The following is a 26163-nucleotide window of genomic DNA, read 5'->3' on the forward strand; positions in this document are numbered from 1 at the left end:
ATTCAACACCATTTATATTAACAATTAGAAATTAAGTACTTAGGTATAACTCTAACAAAATATGTACGAGATTTATATGAGGAAAACTACAAAGCTCTGATGAATGAAATCAAAGAATTAATACAGGGAGAGATATTCCATGTTCATAGATAAGAAAAGTCAGTATTGTCAAGATGTCAGTTTTTCCCAACCTGACCTATAGATTTAATGTAATCCCAATTAAAATTTCAGTGATTATGTGGGTAGTGGCAAATTACTTCTGAAGTTTGTATGGACTGACAAAAGATCCAGAATAGCCAAGACAATTTCAATATAATGAAAGAGGAGCAAAGTTTGAGGACTGACTCTATCTGACATCCAACTTACTGGAGTAATCAAGACAGTGTAGGTCTTTGAGAAAGAATGGACAAATAGATCCATGGAACGGGACAGAGAGAACTAGGCTCAAATTAATATAGTCAAATGATCTTTGATGAAGGAGCAAAGACAATACGACGGAGCAAAGATAGCTTTTTCAACAAATGGTGCTGGGATAGGTGGACATCCACGTGCAAAAAAAAAAAAAAAAAAAAAAAATAGTAAATCGAGTCACAGATCTTACGCCTTACACAAAAATTAACTCAAAATGGATCACAGACCAAAATATTAAATTCAAAACTTTGCAACTCCTAGAAGATAACCCAGACGACCTTGGGAATGGTGATGACGTTTTTACACACAGCACCAAAGGCGTGATCCAGGAAAGAAGTAATTGGTGAGATGGACTTTATTTAAGTGTAAAACTTCTGCTTTGAGAAACATGATGTCAAGAGAATGAGAAGAGACAAGCCACAGCCTGGAAGAAAATATCGCCTATCTGATAAAGGATTATTGTCCAAAATACTCAAAGAACTCTTAAAACTCAACAGTAAGAAAACAAACAACCCAATTAAAAAATGGGCCAAAGACCTTAGCAGACACCCCACTAAAGAAGAGATACAGATGGAAAATATGAAAAATGCTCCAAATCATATGTCCTCAGGGAAGCGCAAATTAAAACTACAGTGAGGTACCACTACATACCTGTTAGAATGGTCAAAATCCAGAACACCGACACCATCAAATGCTAGCAAGGATGTGGAGCAGTAGGAACTCTCATTCACTGCTGGTGGGAATGCAAAATGGAAGACAGTTCGGCAAATTCTTACCAAACTGAATGTATGGTGCAGCAGTCATGCTTTTTGGTATTTGCCCAAAGAAGTTGAAAACTTGTATCTACCCGAGAACCTATACAGAGATGTCTATAAGAGGCTTTACTCATAATTGTCAAAACTGGGAAACAAGTAGGATATCCTTCAGTAGGTACATGGATAAAGTGTGGAACGAGCAGACAGTGGAATGTTACACAGCGTTATAAAGAAATGAGCTATCAGGCCTTGAAAATACATGGAGGAACCTTAAATGTTTATTGCTAAGTGAAAGAAGCCAGTCTGAAAAGGCTACGTGTTGCATGATTCCAACTGTATAACATTTTGGAAAAGACAAAATGACAGAGGCAGTAAAAAGATCAGTGGTTGCCATGGGTACCAGTGGGGAGGAGAACATAGGATCTCTAGGGCGGTGAAAATACTCTGGATGATACCCTAATAGTGTCTGCATGTCTACATGTCATTCTACATTTGTCTCAACCCATAAAATGAACACCAAGAATGAACCTAATGTAAACCGTGGACTTGGGGTGATTGTGATGTGTCAATGTTCATTCATCAGTTGTAACAAATGTGCTGCTCTCTGGGGATGCTGATAGTGGCTGGTGGTCTACACATGTGTGGGGACGGGAGGGTATGTGAAAAGTTTCTGTGCCTTCCCCTCAGTTTTGCTGTGAGTCTTAAATTACTCTCAAAAAAAAAAAAAAAGACAATAGACAAATGAAGCAATAAGAGTAACAGTTGAATTTTACATTAAAAAAACAAGAATCCTCAAAAATATCATGTAGCTATTTTTGTAGGTTTTTGATTCTTATACATCAATTTAATTTAAAATCTACATTTTAGAGAACACTTTGTTCCTAAAACGTATTATGTTACTGGCCAATTGTGCCTTTTTGCTTATATAATTAATTCATTAAGAATTTATGTAAATGAAATAGCTGGTATTATTTGTTACATAGGAAAATTGTTTAAAAAAATTTTTTTAACATTCATTTATTTTTGAGAGACAGAGAGCACAAGCAGGGGAGGGGCAGAGAGAGAGGGAGACACAGAATCTGAAGCAGGCTCCAGGCTCCGAGCTGTCAGCACAGAGCCCGATGTGGGGCTTGAACCCACAAATTGTAAGATCATGACCTAAACCGAAGTCAGATGCTTAACTGACTGAGCCACCCAGGTGCCCCAGAAAATTACTTTATTTATTTTATTTTTTTATTTTTTAAAATTTACACCTAAATTAGTTAGCATAGAGTGCAACAATGATTTCAGGAGTAGATTCCTTAGTGCCCCTTACCCATTTGGCCCATCCCCCCTCCCACAACCCCTCAAGTAACCCTCTGTTTGTTCTCCATATTTATGAGTTGCTTCTGTTTTGTCCCCCTCCCTGTTTTTATATTATTTTTGTTTCTCTTCCCTTACGTTCATCTGTTTTGTCTCTTAAAATCCTCATGAGTGAAGTGATACGATTTTTGTCTTTCACTGACTGACTAATTTTACTTCGCATAATATCCTCCAGTTCCATCCAGGTAGTTGCAAATGGCAAGATTTCATTCATTTTGATTGCCAAGTAATACTCCATTGCATATACATATACCACATTTTCTTTATCCATTCACCCATTGATGGACATTTGGCTATTGTTGATAGTGCTGCTATAAACATGGGGGTGCACGTGTCCCTTCCAAACAGCACACCTGTATCCCGTGGATAAATGCCAAGTAGTGCAATTGCTGGGTCATAGGGTAGTTCTAGTTTTAGTTTTTTGAGGAACCTCCATACTGTTTTCCAGAGTGGCTACACCAGCTTGCATTCCCAGAAAATTACTTTTATTTAACTTTTTATTTTGAAAAATTTGACCTACAGAAAAGTTGAGACTTCCTGTATGTCCTTCACCCCAGCCACCCCCAAATGTAAGCATCTGAAATAACCACGGTTCAGTTATCTGCCCCAGAAAATTAGCACTGATGCAATCGTAGGAACTAATCTCTAGACCTTATTAGAATGTCACTAGTTTTCCCCCTAATATTCCAGTTCTGGTCGAAGATTCTATGTTGCATGTAGTTCTCTTTAGTAGTCTCTCTCTGTCTTTTTTTTTTTTTTTTTAATTTTTTTTGTTTGAGAGAGAGAGAGAGAGAGAGAGAGAGCGCGCGCAGGGAAGGGGCAGAGAGCAAGGGAGACACAGAACTGAAGCAGGCTCCAGGCTCCAGCTGTCAGCACAGAGCCTGAAGCGGGGCTCGAACCCACGAACCGAGGTCATGACTTGAGCCGAAGTCAGATGCTTAACTGACTGAGGTGCCCAGGTGCCCCTCTTTAGTAGTCTTTGGACACTTAATAATTTCTCTCGTGTGGAGAAACCTGATCTGTGACAGTGCCTCACTTTGGATGAGAACTGTCCCGTCTGTGGAGTGGCTGTCAGTGTGGGTTTGTCTGAGTTTTCCTCATCGTTAGGCTGAGGTCGGGCATTTTTGGCATGAATCCCACAGGGTTGTGTCCTCAGTGCATCATGTTGAGGGGAACGAGCCGTCACCATGTCCTGCCACTGGTGGTGTGGACTTTGATCACTTGGTCGAGATAGTGTCTGCCAGATCTCTCCGCTCAAGAGAAATTATTAAGCATCTTGTGGGGAGATAGGTAGAGACCATGCAAATCCATTTCTCATCATATTTTTTAATAGGTGATGTTTCTTAGGACATTTTCAGGTTCAGGAAAATTACTTTAAAAATAAGCCTTATATTAAAAAGTTTTAATGTATACCTATTCCAAATACAATTTATTACTTTAAAAATCCCTCTTAATCATACCATATAAAAACTATGAAATCATTTCACCGATTCCTAAGGGGGTTCACAAAAGTATGTATTTCTGGAAGGGGTTTGAGAATCAGATGAATTTGGAGATTTCCAGGACACCAAGCTCGAGCCAGGATTAATCCTGGACCAGGAGTGGGTCACCTCTTGCATTGCGCAGAGGTGGCTCAGAGGATATGAGCTTATGAATGTGGCTTCCCAGATAGGGTCCTGGTAAAGTGAGCTGAGGCCAGAATTGGCTTATTCTCTGTTTATCGGGCATCTACTTAGTCCCAGTCACCACTCGAGGCTAGGGGGTACAGAGGTGAAAAGGGTCTACTCCCTCTGCCTCTCTCCCCTGGTTGCAGGCTCCCTCTGTTTGGGCTGATGGGGGGCAGGGAGCTCCAGAGTGATATCACAGACCATCTCCTGGGAGGTCCCTCCAGCTGTTCTCACGTCTCCAGGAGCTCCACAGGCAAGAAGAAGGGGTATCTCGGGGGGACTCACCTCCATTGGCAGCCTGGGAAAGAGTCGGTTGTCCTGGAGTGTTTGTTTGATCTCTTGTTCTGACTTGTGTGAATCAGAAGTCCATTGATGTTGGCTTTGGGTCTATGGTCATACAGCTTTTCCTGTCCCTGAGGAAATGTTTTGAGTTGATCTTCCCTCATTTAGAAGACTAATAACTTACAAACCGAAGTGCCCTGGGTCATGATGGCAGAAGATTGACCCAACATCATAGGACCATTCTGCAGTTCTCAGGGGCAGTTTAAAATCTATTACGTGGAAGTTTTAAAAGTACCAAGATTTAGTTTTTATAATGAAAACAACTTATTGAGAATGCTAACGCAATATTCCACTGGCTTCCGCGCCTTGCCAATCTCCCAGGACCCCACACAAACTCAGGTAGTTTGACTTCCCATGATCTGGGGGCGCAGGGCATGCAGTTACTGATGTCTCATTAGTGTTGCCCTGAGGTCATCTGGGTGTTTAATGCTGCTGTTCTTGCTTTCACTTGTAAAATGCTCTTCATTTAGCTTCATGGTAATTAATTTCATTTGTCCTGAGTTGTTTTGTTAACCTCCCAGGGTTCCATATTGCGTACTTGCTCCAGCAGCGTATTGTCTTCTCCATAACTGTGTTTCAAGTCCTATATGAATTGTAATTCAGAGTGAATTGTCTGCATCTCTCTTGCTAAAGCAAATGTATGTATAATCCCCACCTCCCATCTCCTCCCACCCTCACCAATTTGCTTTAGAGAGGCACTGCTTTGGCGATGTGCTGCTTGGGAATCTGTATTTTTTGGGTAACTGACAACATACTGTTAAAAGTAAATTAACATAACTCCTGTGCTATTTTAGATTTATTTATATACCATTATTTTGTAATATAAAAAGCTGCATCCTGTTTATTTTGAAATGTTTCTTGGGTATCTCTAGCCTTCATGTTGCTGGACCATGGAGATGTGGGGAATTAGGTAGGCTGCCTCCCTAGAGGGTCTAAGAACAAACGATCTGAGAGTATTGTGTAGAGGAAAGGAGGAAGCTACGAAAACCAGGAACAACTTGGAAAACTTGACCCTTTCCCCCCAAATTATACCAAAATTATGAGCCAGTTGGGGTTAGCCAGCAATCACTTTAAAATCCAATTATTCCATGTATTATTGACAAGTCCCTAAGAGGGCTGGAAGCCAGGTTCGATTATATTTTAATGGGAAGACCTGAAGTCAGATTGCTTTCCTCCCAATAACAGAGGAGGTTGTAACTCCAGGAATTAGAATTCTGATCCGGAAGTGGATAATACGTTATTTAGAGCAGCCTGTCTAGACACTACAATTGGAAGAAGGCAGGAACTGTCATAGCTGATCACCTGAGAATAGATGAAATGGAAAGATACCCAACAACACAGAGTAAGGAAGATGCCACAGACATTTTAATGTAATTCACACGTCTTTCTAGAATAGGCCCAATACCCAAGAAAAGGCGGGGGGAAAGCCTCCCTTTCATTTATTCATGAAATATTTTTTGAGTGCTTATCATATAGCACTGATATGCTTTGGATAAATCACTCGACAAGCAGACAGATATCCCTGCCCTTCTGGAACTTATATTCTTTAAGCTGCCTTCAGGTTCTAGTCCTCTGCTTGTAAGACCTAAAACGGGAAGTAAAGAGACAAGTGTATGGTAGTTAAGAGCATGCATCCAAGTGCCAGACCCTCTGGGTTTTTCTTGTTTGCCACTTCTTAGCCATGTGGTCATGAGCAAATTCCTGAAATCTTACTTTTCATCATCCTCACTCCATCATATTCCTTCATCTGAAAAATGCAACCTTATAGGAATGTGATCGTTGCCTAAAATAATCCATGAAAAGTCTTTAGAATGGCGCCTGGCACAGACTTAGTGCTCAACAAATGTTTCGCACTATTATTCATTCACTATCCTCTGTTCAACATACTTATCAGCCCATTAACACACGCCAGGCTCTCTTCCAGATTCTGGGGATGGGGATGGAACAAGAACTTCAGAGGCGAACATTCTAGAAGGTAGTTTATTTACATTATGGGTTAAATTGGCTCTCATGAGCTAGTCTGTGAAATAAAATACCATGTTTACGTAAATATTGTCTCTATGGGGAAATCCCTTCTGAATCTCCAACAACTGGTTTATGGAGAAAAATCTTGGACCATACCTGGGATATGTCTAAGGTTTTCTAAGTGAGAGTATGTGAATGTGTGTGTGTTTATGTGTATACGTGCTCCATTCAGTGGTGGAAGTGTTCAGTATGAGCCCCAAATAAAATTTCAAGAGGGATACTTGTTTTAAAAAGTCATATTTTCAGCATAGTTGGGAGTGAGGAGGACAAACAGACAAACAAACAACCAAACAAGAAACTAACAGATTTTAACTTCTATTCCTGGGAAGGAAATTGTTACAACGTTTAAAAATTTAAGAATAAAAACTCTAAGAACATAAAGCAGTAGGAAATAGCTAATGCCATTTTGGAGACAAATATTTTAGCAAACCAACCATTATAAGCCAGTTATAATATTTTTATAATGTTTATTATGTTATATTTTTTCACAATTAAGTCTGGATACTGAAAAATATTCAATTAAAAATAAGTACTAAACATATGTTCAAATTGTACAGAGAACCACTAGAGGTTATGTGCTCTGAACACTCTTTGGACAGAGCCTTTGCTAGAAAGAGCAGGCAAATTTCTGTTCTGACATTACAGGACAAAAAGTGTATTTCCATGCTTAAAATCCCTATGCATTTCTTCCAACGTAAACCGCTTTGAGTGAGCTCACTCTTTAGAGCCAAATTTCTCTCTCTGGTTTTATTGTTTAGGTAGACTGAGAACTTCTCATGAGCGTTTTCATTACCTTAACCCTTATGATTCAAAAGTTAATTTAGTGCTGGAGTGCCTGGGTGGCTCAGTCAGTTAAGTGTCTGACTCTTGATTTCAGCTCAGGTCATGATTTCATGGTTTGTGAGTTCGAGCCCCACATCGGGCTTTGCACTGACAGTGTGGAGCCTGCTTGGGATTCTCTTTCTCTCTCTTTCTCTCCCTCCCTCCTCCCCTCCTGTGTGCTCTGCCTCTCAAAATAAATAAATAAACTTAAAATTTTTTTTTAATAAACAAAATTTAATTTTGTGCTTTTAAGTTAAGTAGGATCTATTTTTAATATCAGTAGTCATGTTTGTTGCTTTGCTGTGAACTAGAATTTTAAACATTGCATGTTAAATATGAAAACCTGTACTAGATTGTCTGGCTTGAGCTCTATTTTATATCTTCTGGCATATGAATATATCCTTATATTTAGTAACATTTATTAAGCATTGAGCATACAAAAGCAAAAAGCCATCATCTCTACCCTTAAGGAGTTTCCAGACCCACAAGGGAAGCACACGGTAATCCCAGTGGAATAATCTACTCTAATACGATTAACCCAGGGTGCTCTGGGAGCACGTCAGACTGGCACCTTACCCAGGTTTGGAGGGACAGGGTACAGTTCTTTAGAGAAACAGTTCCTGACTGAATCCTGGAAAGAGGTAGAAGTAATCTTAACCGAGAAAAAGGAGTATGTGTGTGAAGTTCCTGGGGGTCAAGGAGAACGTGGTCTCTTCAAGAACTGACGCCATGGCTTTAAAATCTAAAGGGAGACTGAATAGTAGATGAGGTGGAGGAAGTAAGCAGAGGGGTCAGGTCTTCCCATCCTCTCCCTGTCTCTCCTCCTTCTGGACCTCTGCTTACACATTGATTAGACCATCTGATGGTGGCCCGTAGCTCTTGGGTATACCATTCTAGACTCTCTCCCCCATCTTTGTATTTCACTTGGGATCATTTCTGTTGGCTAGTCTTCAAACTTAATGATTTTCCCAGTCTGTTGAGTTCCTTCTGCCAATAGGCCCATCACATGTATTCTTTATTTCTGATGCTTTTTTGTTTGTTTGTTTGTTTGTTTGTTTTTATTTCTAGCCTTTTTTTTTTAATTTTTTTTTTCAAAGTTTATTTATTTTTGGGACAGAGAGAGACAGAGCATGAACGGGGGAGGGGCAGAGAGAGAGGGAGACACAGAATCGGAAACAGGCTCCAGGCTCTGAGCCATCAGCCCAGAGCCTGACGCGAGATCGTGACCTGGCTGAAGTCGGACGCTTAACCGACTGCCCCACCCAGGTGCCCCTATTTCTAGCCTTTCTATTAGACTGTCATCATGGCTTATGATGGGGATGGGGATGGGATGGACTTCATAGGAAGGCTTCCACAGGGTCAGCTCCTTTGTATGCTGGAGCTGATTATTAAATTTTTAGAAATGTGTGAGGCATTTGACATCATGTTGGTAGTTTTATTTTTTTTAATATTTTATTTATTTTTGAGAGAGAATGTGAGTAGGCGAGGAGCAGAGAGACAGGGGGACAGAGGATCCAAAGTGGCTTCTGTGCTGACAGCAGCAAGCCTGATGTGGGGCTTGCACACATGAACCGTGAGATCATGACCTGACCTGAAGTTAGACACTCAGCCGACTGAGCCCCCCAGGTGCCCCCATGTTGGTAGTTTTAAATTGGCTGTGGCAGAAGGATTCACATCACAGAAATCGGCAGACATGAAAGAGGACCTCTTCTCTCTCCCCATCCCCACCACCCCCGAGAGCTGCATTTCAGACATTTGTTATCACACCATGATGGATTTGCTTCTACCCCTCCCTCAGTAACTGTCTATTCCTTGGTCCCTGTGCACAAGGTTTCCACCCATCTTCCAGGGGAAGATAGCTTTTACCTCTCACCTTCCCCCAGGACCTTTTCCTCAGGTTTCTTACCCCTCATCCAGAAGCTTGAGGCTTTTGCTTTGTATGACAAAAAGAGTCTAGTTAGGGGGCAGGGTTTTGTGTTTGTGCCCCAGCTGGAGAGGTACAAGGGGATCTCTGTGGTCCCTTCTCCTGCCCCCCATCTTTCTTGTGAGCATCCAGTGGAAGGAAGCCTGTGGAGAGGTCCTTGACAATGAGTGCAAATCCCATTTACCTTCCTGTGTCTGGGACTCATGGGGATTCTAGACTGTTAAAGAGGCCATACTCTAAGAGTCCATTAAAATCTTCACCTGCTTTCCTCTTACCTACATTTATTGTGGCCACTGCTCTTTCCCAGTCTCTTCCAAAGATAAAATAGCTCAAAAGTTTCTGTCTCTCCTCAGAGCGGCATATCACCTTTTGGAATTGAGTTCGTGTGGTTGTCTAGTGACCTCAGCCCTGGTTGGCTCAAGAAAAGTTATGGTTTTATTGATTATCTAACTTTTTCCTCATTGTTAGGGTAGATCTGGAAGAGTCTTTCTCTTGAATCATGTAAAAATGCCTGGAGTTTATCCTGAGCACTGTTTGAAGGATTTTACATCGGGAAAGGCTGTCTGTGATGTCAACTTTTTGAATACGGTGATGTTTGTCTCACACTTGCAAAGCCAGAGTGGCCCCCTGAACACTTTCTGCTCGGCATTTCATATCCTTAATTTTGTACCTTGTTTCTATTGCCTGAGATCATAGATCGTTTTCGCTAGTATTTTTCTTGCATTGTGAGACGATTTCCATTTCTATGACTTATTCCTCTGGTGTGTATTTCTCTCTATCTGTTTTTAGATATATTAATTAACCAAGTGCATGATATCAGTGAAGATTTTGCCAATCCCTTCATTTCCATTGTTTTTGAACCTAAGCAAGAATTAAGGGCAGATGTTTGCTTGCTGCTATCCCAGGACAATGAGTGAGGGAAAGGAAGGTGAGGCATGGAAGAATGGAGAACAATGTAAGACGATGTATTACCATACTGGTGACTGTTTCATAATAAACCATAGAGACACAACCATACAGATGCTTCTGGAAAAACCTGTTACAAAGAAATTGCCTCCCAATAGCCCACTGGAGGGAGGGAAAGAGAGCGAGTTTTATCTGTCCAGGTTCTATCTCATGTCTCCCGTGGGTCCAGAATTTTCCCCATGGGAGATAATTCACCTACACTTTGGACTAAATTAACCAGTCCTTTTAGAGCTACCTCAGAAGCCAGATCCTAAATTCTAGGGTTTGACATGGCATTTGACTCTGAGTGGCAGGAGGAGCCCATGACTTGAGATGTGGGCAGTGTGCCTCAGCGGCAGACCAAGATGGCCACCATGGGACCAGTGGGCTCGAGGGCAGCAGTGAGGTACTGAGAGCCCAGGAGAAGGTGGCACCAAGAGACGCTGATTGATACACCTGTCAAGGGTAATGACATTACACAGTGTCGGCCTCAAGGCCAGCCCTTGAGAGAGACTTCATTATGTGCGTTCCCTATACCCTCTGCTGCTTCTTCTCTTCCAGACCAATCCATGACCTTTCACTGACTATGCTCATTCCTGCAAATGTGTCTTTGGTTAGGTGTCTTTCATTTTCTTTTCTTCACTTCTCCTCCTGGAATCTCTACCTTGGCTTCTTTTCCTTTCCAGGCAAGACTGAGTGCCGTACTCTCTGGATGCCTGAGACTCTTCCTCAGGACAAGCTCCGTGACATACCTCACCCAGAGACCGCTACTCCATTCCTCTGGGACCCTACAGCAGTCAGTAGTTATTTCTATTTTTCTTATTCCTTCATGTTTTCTTCATTAATTTGCAAGCTTACTGCAAATAGGTTTCCTGTCTTCTGTGGAAACAACAAATTATGATAAGGAAAGAACGGTGGCTAGGGAGCAGAAGCTCGGGGTTTATGTCACCTGCCAACATAGGATTTTGGACAGGCTTAAGTAAGCTCTTTGAGCCTTAATTTCCTTATCCGTGAAATGGGGATTAAAGACCATGTAAAATAATTATGAGGATCAAATCAGATCCTAGGTATGAAAACTGGGGGAGGGGGAAACTCTGTACTATATAAATATAGCATTATTATGAGATCAGCTGTCTTACAGTCATGGTGTCATGGAATCCCAGTGCGTCTTAGGCAGTTGGGACTTGGTGATCTCTGACACAAGACTGTAGTTTTGTAATTAAAGCTGCAGAGAGGCCGTATGGAATGCAACTATTAGATCAGTACTCTTAAGATAGTATTCTTGTCTTCTGTGTTTTAGAGGGGCAAACTGAGACTCCTAAAGGTTATGTGACTTACCATGGTCACCATTGTCACTTAGCTAATGCATAGTGGTAGGGCCGATCTAGAAATGCAGGGCCATCCAACACCAGAGTTCATACTGCAGTACCTCTGCAAGGGTCCCCCACCAGCCAGCATCTGAGCTAGGGCTGGTCCCCAGGACCCCGGAGTCCTGAGCTGTGAAGTTCCCTGGCAGATTTCCCCATTCCAACCTGTGAGTGACAGTGTGACATCTAAAAGTCAAATTCTCTGCTAGGGGCTCTTCAGGCTGATGTGCCTAGAGCTCCCCCCCCCCCCACCTGTTACAGCAAGACTAAATGAGTTTTTGAAAAGATTTTTTAATTACCAGTGGAGCATATGGTGCATAGTGGTTAAGAACATGCAGTTTCTGAAGCCTTCTGCCTGGGTTCTAATCCCAGCCCCACTGCTGAACAGGCTGTCACTCCTCTTGGGCAAGGCACTCCTCTCTCAGTGACTCAGTGTCCTCATCCATAAAAGGAGGGGAGAATGTATCCCCCACCGCGCCCCGCCTTGGGTTGTTCTGAGACTGACAGGAGCTTCAGGTCTGCTGCTGCAATGTATGTTTTTGTTAAAGAAAATAATTCATTCTTGGGTCTTATTTTGCAATTCCAATTAAATAGTAGGCCATCGCTATCTAGAAAATAAATCAAAGGAAAAGAAAAACCCAAAATAGCAGGCTTCCCTTGAACACTAGCTGGGCTCTGCTGATGAGATGGCCGAACCTTCCATTTTCTCAGGAGATACTCAGTTTTAGGCTGCTTTTTGTGGGGTTGTATTCTGAGGCAGACCTGGCTGAGGCAGGGCGGTTTATCTGCTGGTCGGAGAGCTCACAGGGCAGTCTCAGGAAGAGCTGGAGCCTCAGCCTGGCAGGCAGGACTCGTGCATTTGCAAGCCGGACGCCCAGCCCCTTGGGCACCAGGCTTTTGTGCTCTTTTAGCTCTGATGTTGCACAAAAGATTGCAATCTAGAATCAATCGAACATGATGAATGGACTCCTTTGTGGGATTCCATGTTGTTTTTAACATTTCTTTGGTAATTTTGAACAAAATAACTTCGGAAGTGATTACACAAGGAACAATGTCTTTAGACCCTTTAAAGCGTTTTCCTTTGTTTAGTTGAACATGTACATTTAGGGGGTAAAGCAAGTTCATGCATTGTTCTCGCCATGCATAATATGCAGACTGCTCGCTGGCGGTGGAAATGTAACAGATTTAAAGAGCATGTTTGGTTTTCTGATAGTATCCTGATGATATACAGTGATTTTCTGGGCCTTTGTTTTCCAGAAATGAATTGGTTAAAAAAATTGTTACTCTCCTTGAAATGTTTGTGTGTGTATGAACATGATAAGCAGAACCATTTTCTCCTTATCATCCATGAAAAGTATGCGACAGTTTAAAAAGCAGGTATTTTAATGTTTATTTATTTTGAGAGAGAGAAAGAGAGAGAGAGAAAATATCCCAAGCAGACTCCATACTGTCAGGAGCCCAACATAGGGCTTGAGCCCACAAACCGTGAAATCATGACCTGAGCTGAAATCCAGAGTCGAACGCTTAATTGACTGAGCACCCAGTAAGGAGCGGGGATTTTAAAGGCATTTTGTAGAAATATAGAAAAGCAGCATGAAAGTGACTTTCGAGTCACTCTCTTGCACTAAATGCAAATTGTTAGTGTTTATATGCTAGACGAGAGAGAAAGTAGACATCCATCCAGCTGATGCATTGCCTACTCTAGCTGCTAAGTGGAGCTCACCCAGCCCTCTGCAAATGTGGGCATGGGAGAAAAGATGGGTGTTAAAGATGCCAAATGTGTGGTTCACACGGGGCTGCTTTCCCTCCAGTGAGGGCTACTCACCTGCCCCTTCCCTACCTTCCCCTTGTCTAGGACTCCCCTCATTTTTACATTATTTTTCCTCTCTCCTGGTTCAGTTGCTTTGCCGCAGCTCTTCATACACATGCAGTGAAATGGTGTGCCCTGGGTGTGGCATTTTATTGGAATCCATACTGTTAGGGTGTATTTTCCAAAATTTGAGACAGCTAATCATGAAACAGGGAATTTTAATCAACCATCCAGTGGCCAGGAAACTCTGTGTCCTTAAAAAAAAAAAAAGTTATAGGAAATGTGAACATTGAACTATCTTAACATTGAGGTTGCTCTTTCTGGGCTCAGTTATAAAAAGAAATGCCTTATATTCAGCTTAATTCTTTACCATCATAGAAATTTTAGCATCATAGGAAAATTTGATGAATAAGAGAAGAAATTTAAAAAAATTTTTTTTAAATGTTTATTTATTTTTGAGATAGAGAGAGAGAGACAGAGTGTCAGCAGGGGAGGGATACAGAGAGAGGGAGACACAGAATCCAAAGCAGCTCCAGGGTCTGAGCTGTCAGCACAGAGCCCAGCGTGGAGCTCGAACTCAACAAACCGTGAGATCATGACCTGAGCCAAAGTTGGACGCTCAATTGACTGAGCCACCCAGGCACCCCTAGGAGAAGAAATTTTTATCACTGACCCAAATCTCAATCTATACTCTGCACTATGCACTAGAAAGGATGGGTGTTAAAGATAATATCTATAATATCTGTGTCTATGTCTAGATTAATAGTGCCAGCTTTCCATTGCAAAAAGAGGCTCTTTGGGGAGCAAAATGATTAAACTTTGTATTGTCAATTCCTAAAATATCTCAAATAGATAGCAGTTAAATTCATGATGGCTTATAGCCAAGATATAAGTTTGGCTGTGTAGTAAATAGTTCACCATACTATGACCGGAGGCGATTTTTACATCTATCTCAGCAGTGCTTCTTGAGGCTGAGGCTTTGAGAAAAAGATCTTAGGAAGCTGGCAGTTCTGGGCAGATGTGGATCTATACCTCTGGCGTCACTGGTTGTAATTTAACTAGAGCAATGTTGCAACCATCTGGGTAGCCAAACGGCCGAGGTCTGCTCTTGCCCGTGATTCTAAGTATGGAGGAGATCTGCTTGACTTCATAGACACTGGATTTATAAAAAGGAGATATGTCAAGCAGTAACCATGGTGGCCTGCTGCTGGGATGTGTCTGCAGCCAACTTCCTGGGGTGGCTTCCCTCAGACACTCAAGTGTTGGGTTCAACTGTGCCTTTGTGCCTGTGTGACACAGAGCTACGGGATTTTATGTCAGTTCCACCTTTAGGGGAAAGCCCTGATTTGCATAGATCACCTAATCTGTAGAACGAAAGAACATTAAAACAAAAAAGTACAGCCCCAGAAGTCCTTTCTACTGATATGTGGACCTTGCCATTTTTTCAGACCAAATTTCAGCCTCACTGTCACAGAACCTTTCAACGTTGAAAATTAACGGCTGATTTCTTGCTCGTGGAGAAAAGCTTACTAGATTCTGGACCACTTTAGGACCAATCCTGGAGCCTACCGTCTTTCCTGATTTCCCTCAAACTGTTTGGCTGTGTACCTCCACAGTGAGAGCTATTAGAGTTTTTGCTGATGCGCTTGGCACATCTCCAGCAAAATAGTCCATTAAAATTCAGACCCTTTCCCAATAATTGAGACAATCAATTTACATTAAACAAGGCACAATTATACTTTCATGTACAATTTAAATTCTATAGAAAATAATCAGTGTGCAATAAAGAGGGACACTTATTTTGATGCAAAGGGATGTTTTTATAGTCTGCATAAACAAATCTTTCATATTTTCAAAATAGTTCCCTCATTATCTTTGGTGTAGGAGAACTCTATTGTGTGTTATTTTGGTGTAGGGACAAGTGTGTCCACGGCTGCATGTTTAATAAGCAATGTGACTTTCTCTCCATGCCATTTAAATTGCAAGGGCTGAGATAGAGTAAGGTAGGCACTTGCTTGCTGTTTGACATGAAGTCACTCTTGTAAAATGAGCAAACAAAGAGTGTTGAGTGAGTTCGTTTGCTTTTGTTCAAGCCTTAGTGAAATAGGCACCAGGTGTTCGTCTGGACCTTTGTGCAATAGACCAGGGATCATGTGTCGATCCTCAGGAAGTTGTTCGGAGGGATTTGGGAAGGATGCACAGGACAGGGGACGTAGTCGTGGTGGTCTCGTGCCTACAAACCGCAGCGAGGGAACATACCAGGCAGCCAGGCGCCCAGGCGCCCAGCCCTCCGCAGCTCTCCTGTGCAAGCTCTCAGCAAGACTGGTATCGTCGGTCAGGAAATCTAGAACACCGGAGAAGCAGTATTAGGAAGAATATAGTACAAATAATGACAAGATAGAAAACAAATCCTGTCAGAGCCCGAGAATATATTTGGCTTCCGCTTGCTGTGTCTGTCTGTTTCTATAAACGGTCCAGAATAGAAACCGGATGTTTAAACTCTCTCTCCCTTTCACATGCTCGCCTCCCCCTCCTGTCTTCCTTCCTCTTCAGTATTAGTAGACTTACTATTTTTATTATTTTGTATTTATATTTCCATTTTTCAATATTTGCCATTTGTGTGGGTAACACATTAATTTTTAATGAAATATTTTCAGACTCTTGGAATAACTGAATCATAAAAGAAAACTTGAAATTGATATAGATTCTAAGGCAGTGTGTAAACTGAATGTTACAATTACTTTTCCCACTCACAAGTGGCAAATGGTTATTTTAAAAGGTGATGCGTGCCTAGTTTAAATCTCTTATATTTGTGTAGGAGTCTAGTTTTTGTGTCTAATTTTTTTGGCACAGGATACCTCAGGTACCATTCTAATAAAAATGAAAGAAATATCAAAACAATTTTGGTCCTCTCTGGTAATTTTCCTCTTATCTAGAAGCATGTGTTTTTGACAAGCCTCGTTGCTGTTAAAGAAATTCATTTGTAATTTAAGTTGAATCCTGAGCTAATTTTTCATTGTAGTTCTGTTGCAGAACTCTAGATTTTAAAGAAGGCAGCATTTGGGGGCGCCTGGGTGGCTCGGTCGGTTAAGTGTCTGACTTCGGCGTAGGTCATGGTCTCACGATTCATGGGTTCAGGCTCCTAGTCGGGCTCTGTCTGACAGCTTGGAGCCTGGAGACTGGAGCCTGCTTCAGATTCTGTGTCTCCCTCTCTCTCTGCCCCTTCCCTGCTCATGCTTTGTCTCTCTCTGTCCCTCAAAAATAACTAAATGTTAAACAAAAAAACTTAAAGAAGGCAGCGTTTGTTTCTTTGAGTAGTTTGTGTTCTCCAGCCAGAACTGTTTACAGTCTTGTGCTTGTAAAATTAAAATCAATCCTTGAAAATCTTTGAACAATTTTATGTTACATGCTATTCCCAGAACTAAAGCTTGTAGTCCACTTTGGAACTGTAAATTAGTAAGTATGGTTTTTCCCAAAAGCTTATTATAGAAAGCGTGGACATTGGAGATGTGGCATCTTAGAGACTTTTTTCCCATTCTCAAACCATAAGGATACAAATGATCAATTACATGTTGGTAACTTGAATCTTATTTGTGTGTGTGTGTGTATGTGTGTGTGTGTGTGTGTGTATGTGTGTGTATATACATGTACACACATACACGTATATACGTGTGTGCACACAAATATGGTGTGTTTATTATATGTAAACTTGTATTTTTATATTAGAAGTGTATATATCACTTTACATTTTTTTCTTTGTAGTAAAAATTTCTAAATAATATTACCTTTCTTTTTTTTTTAAGTTTATATTTATTTATTTTAAGAGAAAGAGAGCAAGTGGAGGAAGGACAGGGAGAAAGGGAGACAGAATCCCAAGCAGGCTCCATGCTATCAGCTCAGAGCCCGATATGGGGCTCAAACCATGAGATCATGACCTGAGCTGAAATCAAGAGTCAGACACTTAACCGACCGAGCCACCCAGGTGCCCCTAAGTAATATTATCTTTCTGAAATACATTTGCTTATTCTTATCATTAACAATAAATTTGTATAGTTTCTCCAAATATTTTTATTTTATGTTCCAAATAAAGATGAGTAAATGTTTTCGGGAACACTGCCTATCTTGTATGAGCTGAACTATACAGAACAACATTTTCAAGAACCTGAGAAACGTGAACGTTTAGTGTGACGCCCCCCTCTTTGTGTTAGCATCTACTTCTCACCCTGCATCCCTCTTCAGCAGACACTTTATAGATGAGGAAACTGAGGCCTGAAGGGATAAGGTGACTTCTAAGATACAGTTCAGGTAATGACTAGAATCTCTGATCTCTGACTGCCGCTCTCATGTTTTCTCCTGGACCCACTCAGTAATCTATGTTTCCAGAAGGAGGGAGGTGGGCTACGACTAATAATCAAGAGGAGAGTATTAAGTGCAGGTAAGTAGATGTTTCACAGAACCAGCTTATCCTGCAAGCTCGAACCCAGAAGTTGGGTGGTGAACTGAGAGGCCAGGAAATCATAACAAGGGCTCTGGGTTGGGCTCAGACAGTTCCTTTGCAAACAAATCACCTGATATGGAGCGCCACGTCGTCTTTTCTGGACAAGCCACACCAAAGTTGCGTCTTTTGACGCATCCAATTTTGGTCTCTCTAAACCATGAGACTCCTGGGGAGCAGCCACCTTGCAGAATTTGCTGTTTCAATGATGCTCTCCCACCAGATTTTTTATGATTATCTCATGCACACTTAATTTGACAGACTTAAAAAAAAAAAAACACAACAGCAACAACTCTGCTTTGTTGATTCTTTCTAAATCATTCCACTTTGTTTTCAGTGAATCAGCAAACTTTTTTTTTTTTTTTTTTTTTACCAATCACTTCTGATTTCACTAAACATTAAGTTATGCTTGTGTAGGCAGCCTAAGCAGGCTTAGGAGGAAACACAAGTGACTGGGGAGCGTGTATGCGGGCGGAGCAGTGGTGCCCAGTCGTACTGGCGGCCACAAGGACTGAGCGTGCTCTGGACATTGTTCAGTACATTTCATGGCGAGCAAAGGGAAGTGTTGGTTCATCAGGAGCTCAGGGCAAGTGGCCGTCCATTCAGAGAGCTCCTGCTCTACTTTGGAGGGAACCACTGGGGTCAGACGAATGAAAACGTACAAAATACTAACTCTTGGGTAAGAAGAATCTGCAACACCCTCTCCATGCACAGTTTCCCTCTTGTACCACAGAGGAGGCAAGCCACTTGGAGGCAGAAGACGGGGAGCTTTCTCTGTTCCCGTTTTGCTTTCTCTTCCCCTGGATTACGGAGAACGGCCTCGCACCACCCAGAAGCTGGGCCAGTGGAGCGTTCTTATCCCAAACAAACGTTCCACAGCTGCCTGGCAGGAAAGGCAGTGGCCACCGTTCAGCCTAGAGAATCACCCTCGTGTACAGATTTCCGAGTGACCTGCTGCTCGGTTGGGGATGGTGGGGGCTGCAGTCCTGCTTTCCTGAGGGAGCTGATCTCTTCCTTGCACGGAGTCCTAGCAGGAGTGGTTTCTTAGGAGACTGGGCTGCTGAAAATGCAAATGGTTTCAAAATGGTTTTCCATAGGAGGAGGGCACTTGTTGGGATGAGCACTGAGTGTTGTGTGGAAACCAATTTGACAATAAATCATATTAAAAAAAAAAAAAAAACCCAAAGTGGTTTTCAATAAATTCTTGGATTGAGAACCCATGCCTGGTTTTTATTTTAATTTTTAATTTTTATTTTTTTTTAATCTTTTTAATGTTTATTTATTTTTGAAGGAAAGACAGAGAGTGAGTGGGGGAGGGGCAGAGAGAGAGGGAGACACAGAATCCAAAGCACTGAACTGTCAGCACAGAGTCCAACGCGGGGCTCAAACTCACAAACCACAAGATCATGACCTGAACTGAAGTCGGTCACTTAACCGACTGAACCACACAGGCCCCCCGCCCCCCGAGAACCCGTGCCTGGTTTTTAAAGGGTACTATGAATGCATTAAGTCCCATTCCTAGAATGATAATGAATGAAGAAATCAGCAAGTAATGAACAACTGTCCTCTCTCTCAATTGGGTGAATGTCATTTTTCTACTTCTCTTTTTATCATTTTTATTTGGTCTAACCATCCATCCATTTTCCTTTCCTTTTTTTAAATTTATTTTTTAATGTTTATTTTAATTTTGAGAGAAAGAGCACAAACAGGGGAGGGGCAGAGAGAGAGAGAGGGAGACAGAGAATCTGAAGCAGGCTTCAGGCTCCCAGCTGTCATTGCAGAGCCCATTGCAGGGCTTGAACCCACAAACTGTGAGATCATGACCTGAGCCAAAGTCGGACGCTTAACCCACTGAGCCACCCAGGTGCCCCCCATTTTTCCTTTCTTAATTAGGTCTTGGTATTTGCTAAGATGATTATAGCACACAAACTGCTTCAGACACACACACACACACACACACACAAAATAATGCAACATTGCTGCCTCTTGCCTCCCTTGCTACATTTGTTGTGGGCAGCACTTTTCCATATGTATTTTGTGAGCAATCAGTTCCACAAAATGGTCTTTGAAAAAAGCAGAGGATTTAGTTTGGGACTTATTGCATAAACTACCCACTCTTTAGAGAGGCGAAACTTACATTAGTATATTAAAAGCCTTGATAAATCATAGAAATTATTAATCATTTTTAAAGTTTAAGTTGGCTTTAATTAAAATAATAATATAGACATTTGTAAACATTTAAACTTTACTAAACTTTACAGATAAGGGTAAAAGGGCAGGGCTTTAAGCCACCCTGCAGGACTGTGTGTGGAGACAGATCACAGGTCGAAGCGTGGAAGTGACCATGTGGACTGTGTGGTTTCTTGTGGCTCCGTGATCATCTCTCATCCCTTTGCCTCTCTGTTCCACTGTGTGTCCTTTGTACCCTGGAGCACAGTGATCACCAGGTCGTGCTTTCTAACTCACCGGCAGGGGGACCCACCCATGACTGCTGCACATGCAGGCGATGGGGTTGTTACCTGTAGGACAAGTTTGAGATGTGATTAACCCTGGTTACTGAGACTGTGTCATGGAGCGGATTTCTCGAGAAACAGGTCCTCTGTTACCGAGTATGTGGCTCTCATGAGGCAGGAGAGTAAATATCCATTTTTCTCTCGGGTCATAGGCTCTCAGAAGGGATTTTTTTGTTATGTTCCTCCTCCTTCTCAGGGATCTAGGGTCATTTCTGAGTATATATAGAAAGAAGGTCTGTGTTCACTTAATTATTTATTTTTTCATTTATTGTTTATACACTCTTCAGATACTGAGTGCTGACTATGGTAATAGAGGCGTGTGGTAGGCTCGGGGATGAAAGGGACCTGAGACTGAACCCTGGTCTTTGAGAATACAAGGCCAGATGCTCCTGCCTATGTTCCCTGAAGTCTGGAATACTTTTTCTTCTCGGCCTACGGGCCTCATGTTTCTCAAGAGACAGGTCAGCTGTCCTCTCTTGAGGGACGCCTTCCTTCACCCACTGTCTGGGTGTTCAAACCACACTTTGTTCAAGTGCACAGGACGCTGTCTTTATTCTTTGAATGTCCAACTGGTTAGACCCTGAGTTCCTTGAGAACAGGACCCGTGTCCCAGTCATTTGTTTTTCAAGCCTGTCGCCCAGGTACTTAGGTACTTAGGTACCAGGTACTTAGGAGACACTCACTCTGTGACTTTGCAATCATTTTTACCTTCAAGCTCGCCTTTTTCAGCCTCCCCAAAAGTGTAGAAGCAGGAAAAATAGTGAGCTAAAAGCAGAGCTTGATGGGAATATACAACTTTAAAAACATATTTTATAACCTCTTACCCGGATCCTCACATTTGGAAAAAAAACCATTCAATTCTAGGTGTGTCGAATTGCTGTCATTGAGTAAATATAAATCTAAACTGTTATTGTGTAAGGATGTGTATCCAGTGAGCACTCAATAAATATTAGTCACAGCTATTAAACATGCTTTGATCTCACTAGTACTAGAGGTGGTTCCTCACTCTATTTAGGCCATTTAACTACTCACTGTCTTGTTAGTTGGTCCTTATCTTGTAAGGTTTGTAGGTCATATTTAATGGAGCTGAATGTGAGGGTTGGCAGCAGTTACATAAATGACTTTGACTTTACAAATTTTACAGCAGTCACTTGGAACGAGTTATATATTTCCCAAGCTTTTGGTTTCCCCAGTGGCCTGATATATTAGAGGATAACTATAAACTTGCAAATTTTGTGAGAGTTGTTTTTTTTTTTTTTTTTTTAATCAGCCAAAGTTGACGTTTTACCCAATGCCTGTGATTTCTGTACCATAGGTGAAGGAGAGAATCTCGAATGAGGCGGGGGAACATTTTTCTTGTTTTACATGGCCAGACAGAACAGCCCTTGGAAGATGATCCTTGGAAAGAGATGATCATTTCTTGCTCAAACCAAATATACCTTAACTTCTGTTATGTCTCCCACTGTAAAATCATCATTTCTGGGACTTGCGTCTGGAAGTGCCCCAGGTTTTCCACACGACCCTTAAAACACAGGGACATTTGTGCTGCATTTCATATTTCTTATTTTGAATTACGCCACTGTGTCCACCTGCAACGTCATCTCCTGCTGGGCCTGGCGGGATCAGAGGGTCCCGGATTCCTTGGGTTTGTCACTAGAACCAGGAGGGCTGAGCGAGTGCAGGTGAGGCGGCCAGGGGGCAGCTGCCTTGGGCCTTCCCCCCCAGGTCCGCGCTCCCATCCTGGTTCCAGATCTCCCCGTCTTCAGTGTGAAGAGTCAGTGACCCCAAGGAAAGGCTGGAAAATGTGTGGGGCCTGCTCTCCAGATATCTCACATGAGAACTACTTTCAGGGTGAGATTTGTGGGGTTGACTAGGGCAAGGCTAACTGAAAATCTGAGTTCTCACGGGGGACCGCCATTTCTTAATTCTCCATAGTTGGTTCCCTCTTGGTCCAGTGTTTCTGTTTTCTAGCACTTACAGCACTGAGTTCATGGTATTGTGTGTCCTTTCCTGCCATCAGATGGAGAATTCTTTGGTGTGAACCATGTGTTTCCAATCTCTGAGGTCCCGGTGTATACAACTGTGTTGAATCAATGAATAATTCTCTAGGAACTGAAACTGTTTTAATTTAAAAGCTGTTAGCTGGGGCGCCTGGGTGGCTCGGTCGGTTGAGCGTCCGACTTCAGCTCAGGTCATGATCTCGCAGTTTGTGGGTTCAAGCCCCACATCGGGCTTTGTGCTGTCAGCTCAGAGCCTGGAGCCTTCTTCGGGTTCTGTGTCTCCCTCACTTTCTGCCCCTCCCCTGCTCATGCTCTGTCTCTCTCTGCCTCAAAAATAAATAAAAACATTAAAAAAATTTTTTTAAATAAATAAAACTAAAAGCTGTTAGCTAATGGTTAGTATTGGTATAAACTGATTACTTATGTGCCCCCATTTCATTCTACCCGTCCATTAGGATTTGAACTCACCGGGCTTTATCAGCAATTTTTTAGCCCTTTAAACTACAATACGGTTTGGTCCATCCAAAGCAACAGCAGCAGCAACAACAACAAACAGACAAAGGAAAGTGAATACCTGTTACCTGACAGGAATGGCAGGCTATGGGGACAGAGAAGATAAATTAATCACTGGTCTCTGATCTCTGGAGAAAGAGGTGTAAAGCCCTCACCCCATCCCGACAGGCACCATGGGTAAAGACTTTGGTAGAGATGTGTGTGTGTCTGCATAGGATCACTGAAGAGAGGCACCAATCCAGCCCAGGAGATGCTGGAGAACTTTCTAGAGGAAGGGACGCCAAAACGTAACTTCAGGGGGTGTGCAAGGCTGCATGGCAGGCAAAGAGGAAACCCAGAGAGAAAAGTGATGTCACATGAACAACAAACAGGGTGTATTGGAAGGTGCAAAGCAGGAAGGAGGTGCGGGCCGGAGACTTGTCTCTGTGTCCTGTAGGTATTGGGGAACCAATGAAGAGTGTTAAACAGGACACAGTAGCAGATTTGCATTTCAAATAGCTCACTCTGGTGGCAGCATGAAGGGTGGATTTCGGGGAGCCAGGCAGGGAAACTAGACAGGAAATGATGGGTGCCTGAAATAGAGGCGAAGGGGAGGAGGTGGATTGGGGAAATGTGTAGAAGGTGAAGTTGGCTAGCGGTTGATGGGATATGAGAAGTGAGGGGAAGAAGGAATCAAGTAATTTTCCTCCTATTACTGTTAGTACCTGTTTCTTTGGTCTAAATCCCAGTGACATTTTTAAAAAATTTATTTGTTCTGTTTTGTTTTATTTTTTAACCCACGCTGGGTGTGGAACCCAATGTGGGGCTTGAACTCATGATCCTGAGTTCAAGACCTCAGCTGAGATCAAGAGTCAGATGCTTAACTGACTGAGCCACCCAGGTGCCCCCCCCCATGACATTTTTTATAGCTCTGGGAATGAATCTGCAGGATGCCTGAAGAGCCAATGACTTTGAAGATGACAATTGTTGGTCATATTTCTGTTTGGCTTAAAATTTCCCTAAATCAAGTCTAATTTTTATTTTCAAATTTACATATATTCCTATGACTATTCAAACTAGATGTGTAGTTTTTGCAAGAAGCACTTTAAATCCCAAGAAATGTCAAGAATTGTATGAGATGAGAGATTGTACTTGATTTACCAATGTTGCCAATGTATATAGCCTTCCGTCACCTCCCAGCCAGGCTGCTTCCTGCTCCCTGCAGTTCACTTACCTTAACACCTGGCGCTGTCCTTGGTGCTAGGTTAAAGGGTCCTCCTTTATAGGATGGACACCCAAGTAGATAATAAAGTGTAATGCGTATAATGATACTTCGGCCAGTCCTACTAATTATGACTCTAAGCAGTGGCATTATTTCTAAGAGACGAACATTGAGAATAATCAATTCAGAATATTAAATAATCAAAATGTCCGGCAGCAGAACATTAGTTACATAAACAGCTAACAATAAATTCCCTACAATGGAATTCCAAATGCTAATAAAATCTCTTGTTAGCAGAAAAGTGTTTATTGACATGACAGACATTCAAACTGTCTCCATATCTGTAAGGAGAAATAGGATAAAAGTAGTATATATTACATGATTCCATTTTTGCAAAAAAAAAAAAAAAAAAAGATACAGATATATAGACCCAAAATATCTTCTTCACGCTCTAGCTTTCATATCCCACACATGTGGACTCAAATTTTTTCTCTGTGCCAACTCGTATGCAGAACTCAGCATCTCTCTGAATTCCCAAAAAGACTTCATATGCACAAAACACGGCTGATCAGCATGGACGTAGAGGATATAATAAGAAAAGTGGTGAGCATTTACACCCTCAGAAATTATAGCATCCCTCAGAAACAATGTAGCAATTCCCACTGATCTGTGGTTCTCTCTTTCAAAGTCCCTTCTAGGCTGTGTTTCCACTCAGGAAACTTTTTCCTCCCTCTGCTTCCCGTCCCCAGCCGCCATCACTGTCTTTGCTTTGTCACATTCTGGGGACCACTAATTCCTTGCCCCTCTAATATTCAGAATAATCCAAGTCCGCCCCTGCTCTTGCCTCAAATGTACATACATTCAAACTAGCCTGGGTCTCGAGTAAAAAGTAAAGTTAACGATGCAAGCTTTACATACACACACACACACACACACACACACACACACACACACCCCTAAAGAAAGTTTAATAAAACAGTACATACCTTTGCTATAGACTGCAATCTATGTTTTCTGTTTAATGACCTGCTAGGGGCTCGTGACCCAGAGTTTGAAAAACTGCCGTAGGAGGCCACTTAATGACCAGAAAACTTCAGCATGCCTGTTTGGAATCTTCTCAGATTATCAAATTACTTCTTCCAAACACCGAGTGAATACATTTGTTTCCATCTTGTTACACACCTGTGTGTGCCTATACACATGTACACACACACATATACACACACAGAGGAATGTCATGGTTTACATTAGCTGTTTCTAGGCAGAGGGGTTATTGGTGTGTTTTCTTAACATTTTCCAGGAATTTCTAAGTTTTCTGCACTGAGCATGTGTTACTTTTGTAAAAGGAAATGTAAACAGTAAAAAAAAAAAAAAATGTTTTTTTTTTTTTTCAGAGAAGGCTCAGCTTGGGTTTTTGCCCCTTCTCGGAAGCCTTCCCTGACAAACCCCTTCTAGGTTCCCTTCACCTGTTTTTCCATTTTGCCCTTTTGATTTCATGTGTCCCACACTTACATGTTTACCTTATAGTGGCCTGTTTCCATCGTGTTTTCCTCCTGGTTCTCAGGCCTTTCCCCTCCCCATGCTTCTTCACCTCCCTAGACCTCTTCTTCCTTCCCTTTGCAACAAAATTCTTAAGCTGAGATCCATCGATGGATGCAAAATTTAATGTTTTTGTTCCTTTTCTGGGAAGCAGGTCCAATTAGTTTGTCAGTGCCTACATTATGCCAGGCAAGGTTCTAGGTCTGATCTTTTGTCAGACTCTCTAAAGAATTCCTGACCCGCTGTTCTCCATAGTCACCCTGTTTACTTTTCTTGCCTACAATGTAGGTGCCATGAGGTGAGGACTGGTCTGTGTTGCTCATCACCAGGGTCCTACTGCCTAGAACAATTTCTGAAACATAGTAGAAACCCAAAAAGTGGGACCTTTCCTGTAATTACACGTTACAAGGTAGAAAAGACATTTATTTTACTATCCCCATTTTCATAGTTGAATAAACATTGCGATGTTACT

General features: G+C 42.0%; 1 protein-coding gene across 8 annotated transcripts in view; it reads left to right on the plus strand.

The window, feature by feature from the left end:
• The window catches only part of SDCCAG8 (SHH signaling and ciliogenesis regulator SDCCAG8), a 253284-nt gene that overhangs the window by 176720 nt on the left and 50401 nt on the right, over positions 1–26163 (plus strand). Inside the window, exon 17 of one of the 8 annotated variants that reach the window (XM_040451840.1) lies at positions 10940–11049. The exons of 6 other annotated variants lie outside the window; for them this stretch is intronic. In XM_040451840.1, the coding sequence (XP_040307774.1) occupies positions 10940–10949 (10 nt within the window). In that variant the 3' untranslated portion in view covers positions 10950–11049. Of the gene's footprint in view, positions 1–10097; positions 10340–10939; positions 11050–26163 lie in introns of those variants that run through there. One more of the 8 variants, XM_040451839.1, reaches the window with a different exon arrangement.

The sequence above is a fragment of the Herpailurus yagouaroundi genome, unplaced genomic scaffold (assembly GCF_014898765.1).
Source record: "Herpailurus yagouaroundi ecotype Mexico unplaced genomic scaffold, PumYag 205, whole genome shotgun sequence".
Classification (NCBI taxonomy): domain Eukaryota; kingdom Metazoa; phylum Chordata; class Mammalia; order Carnivora; family Felidae; genus Herpailurus; species Herpailurus yagouaroundi.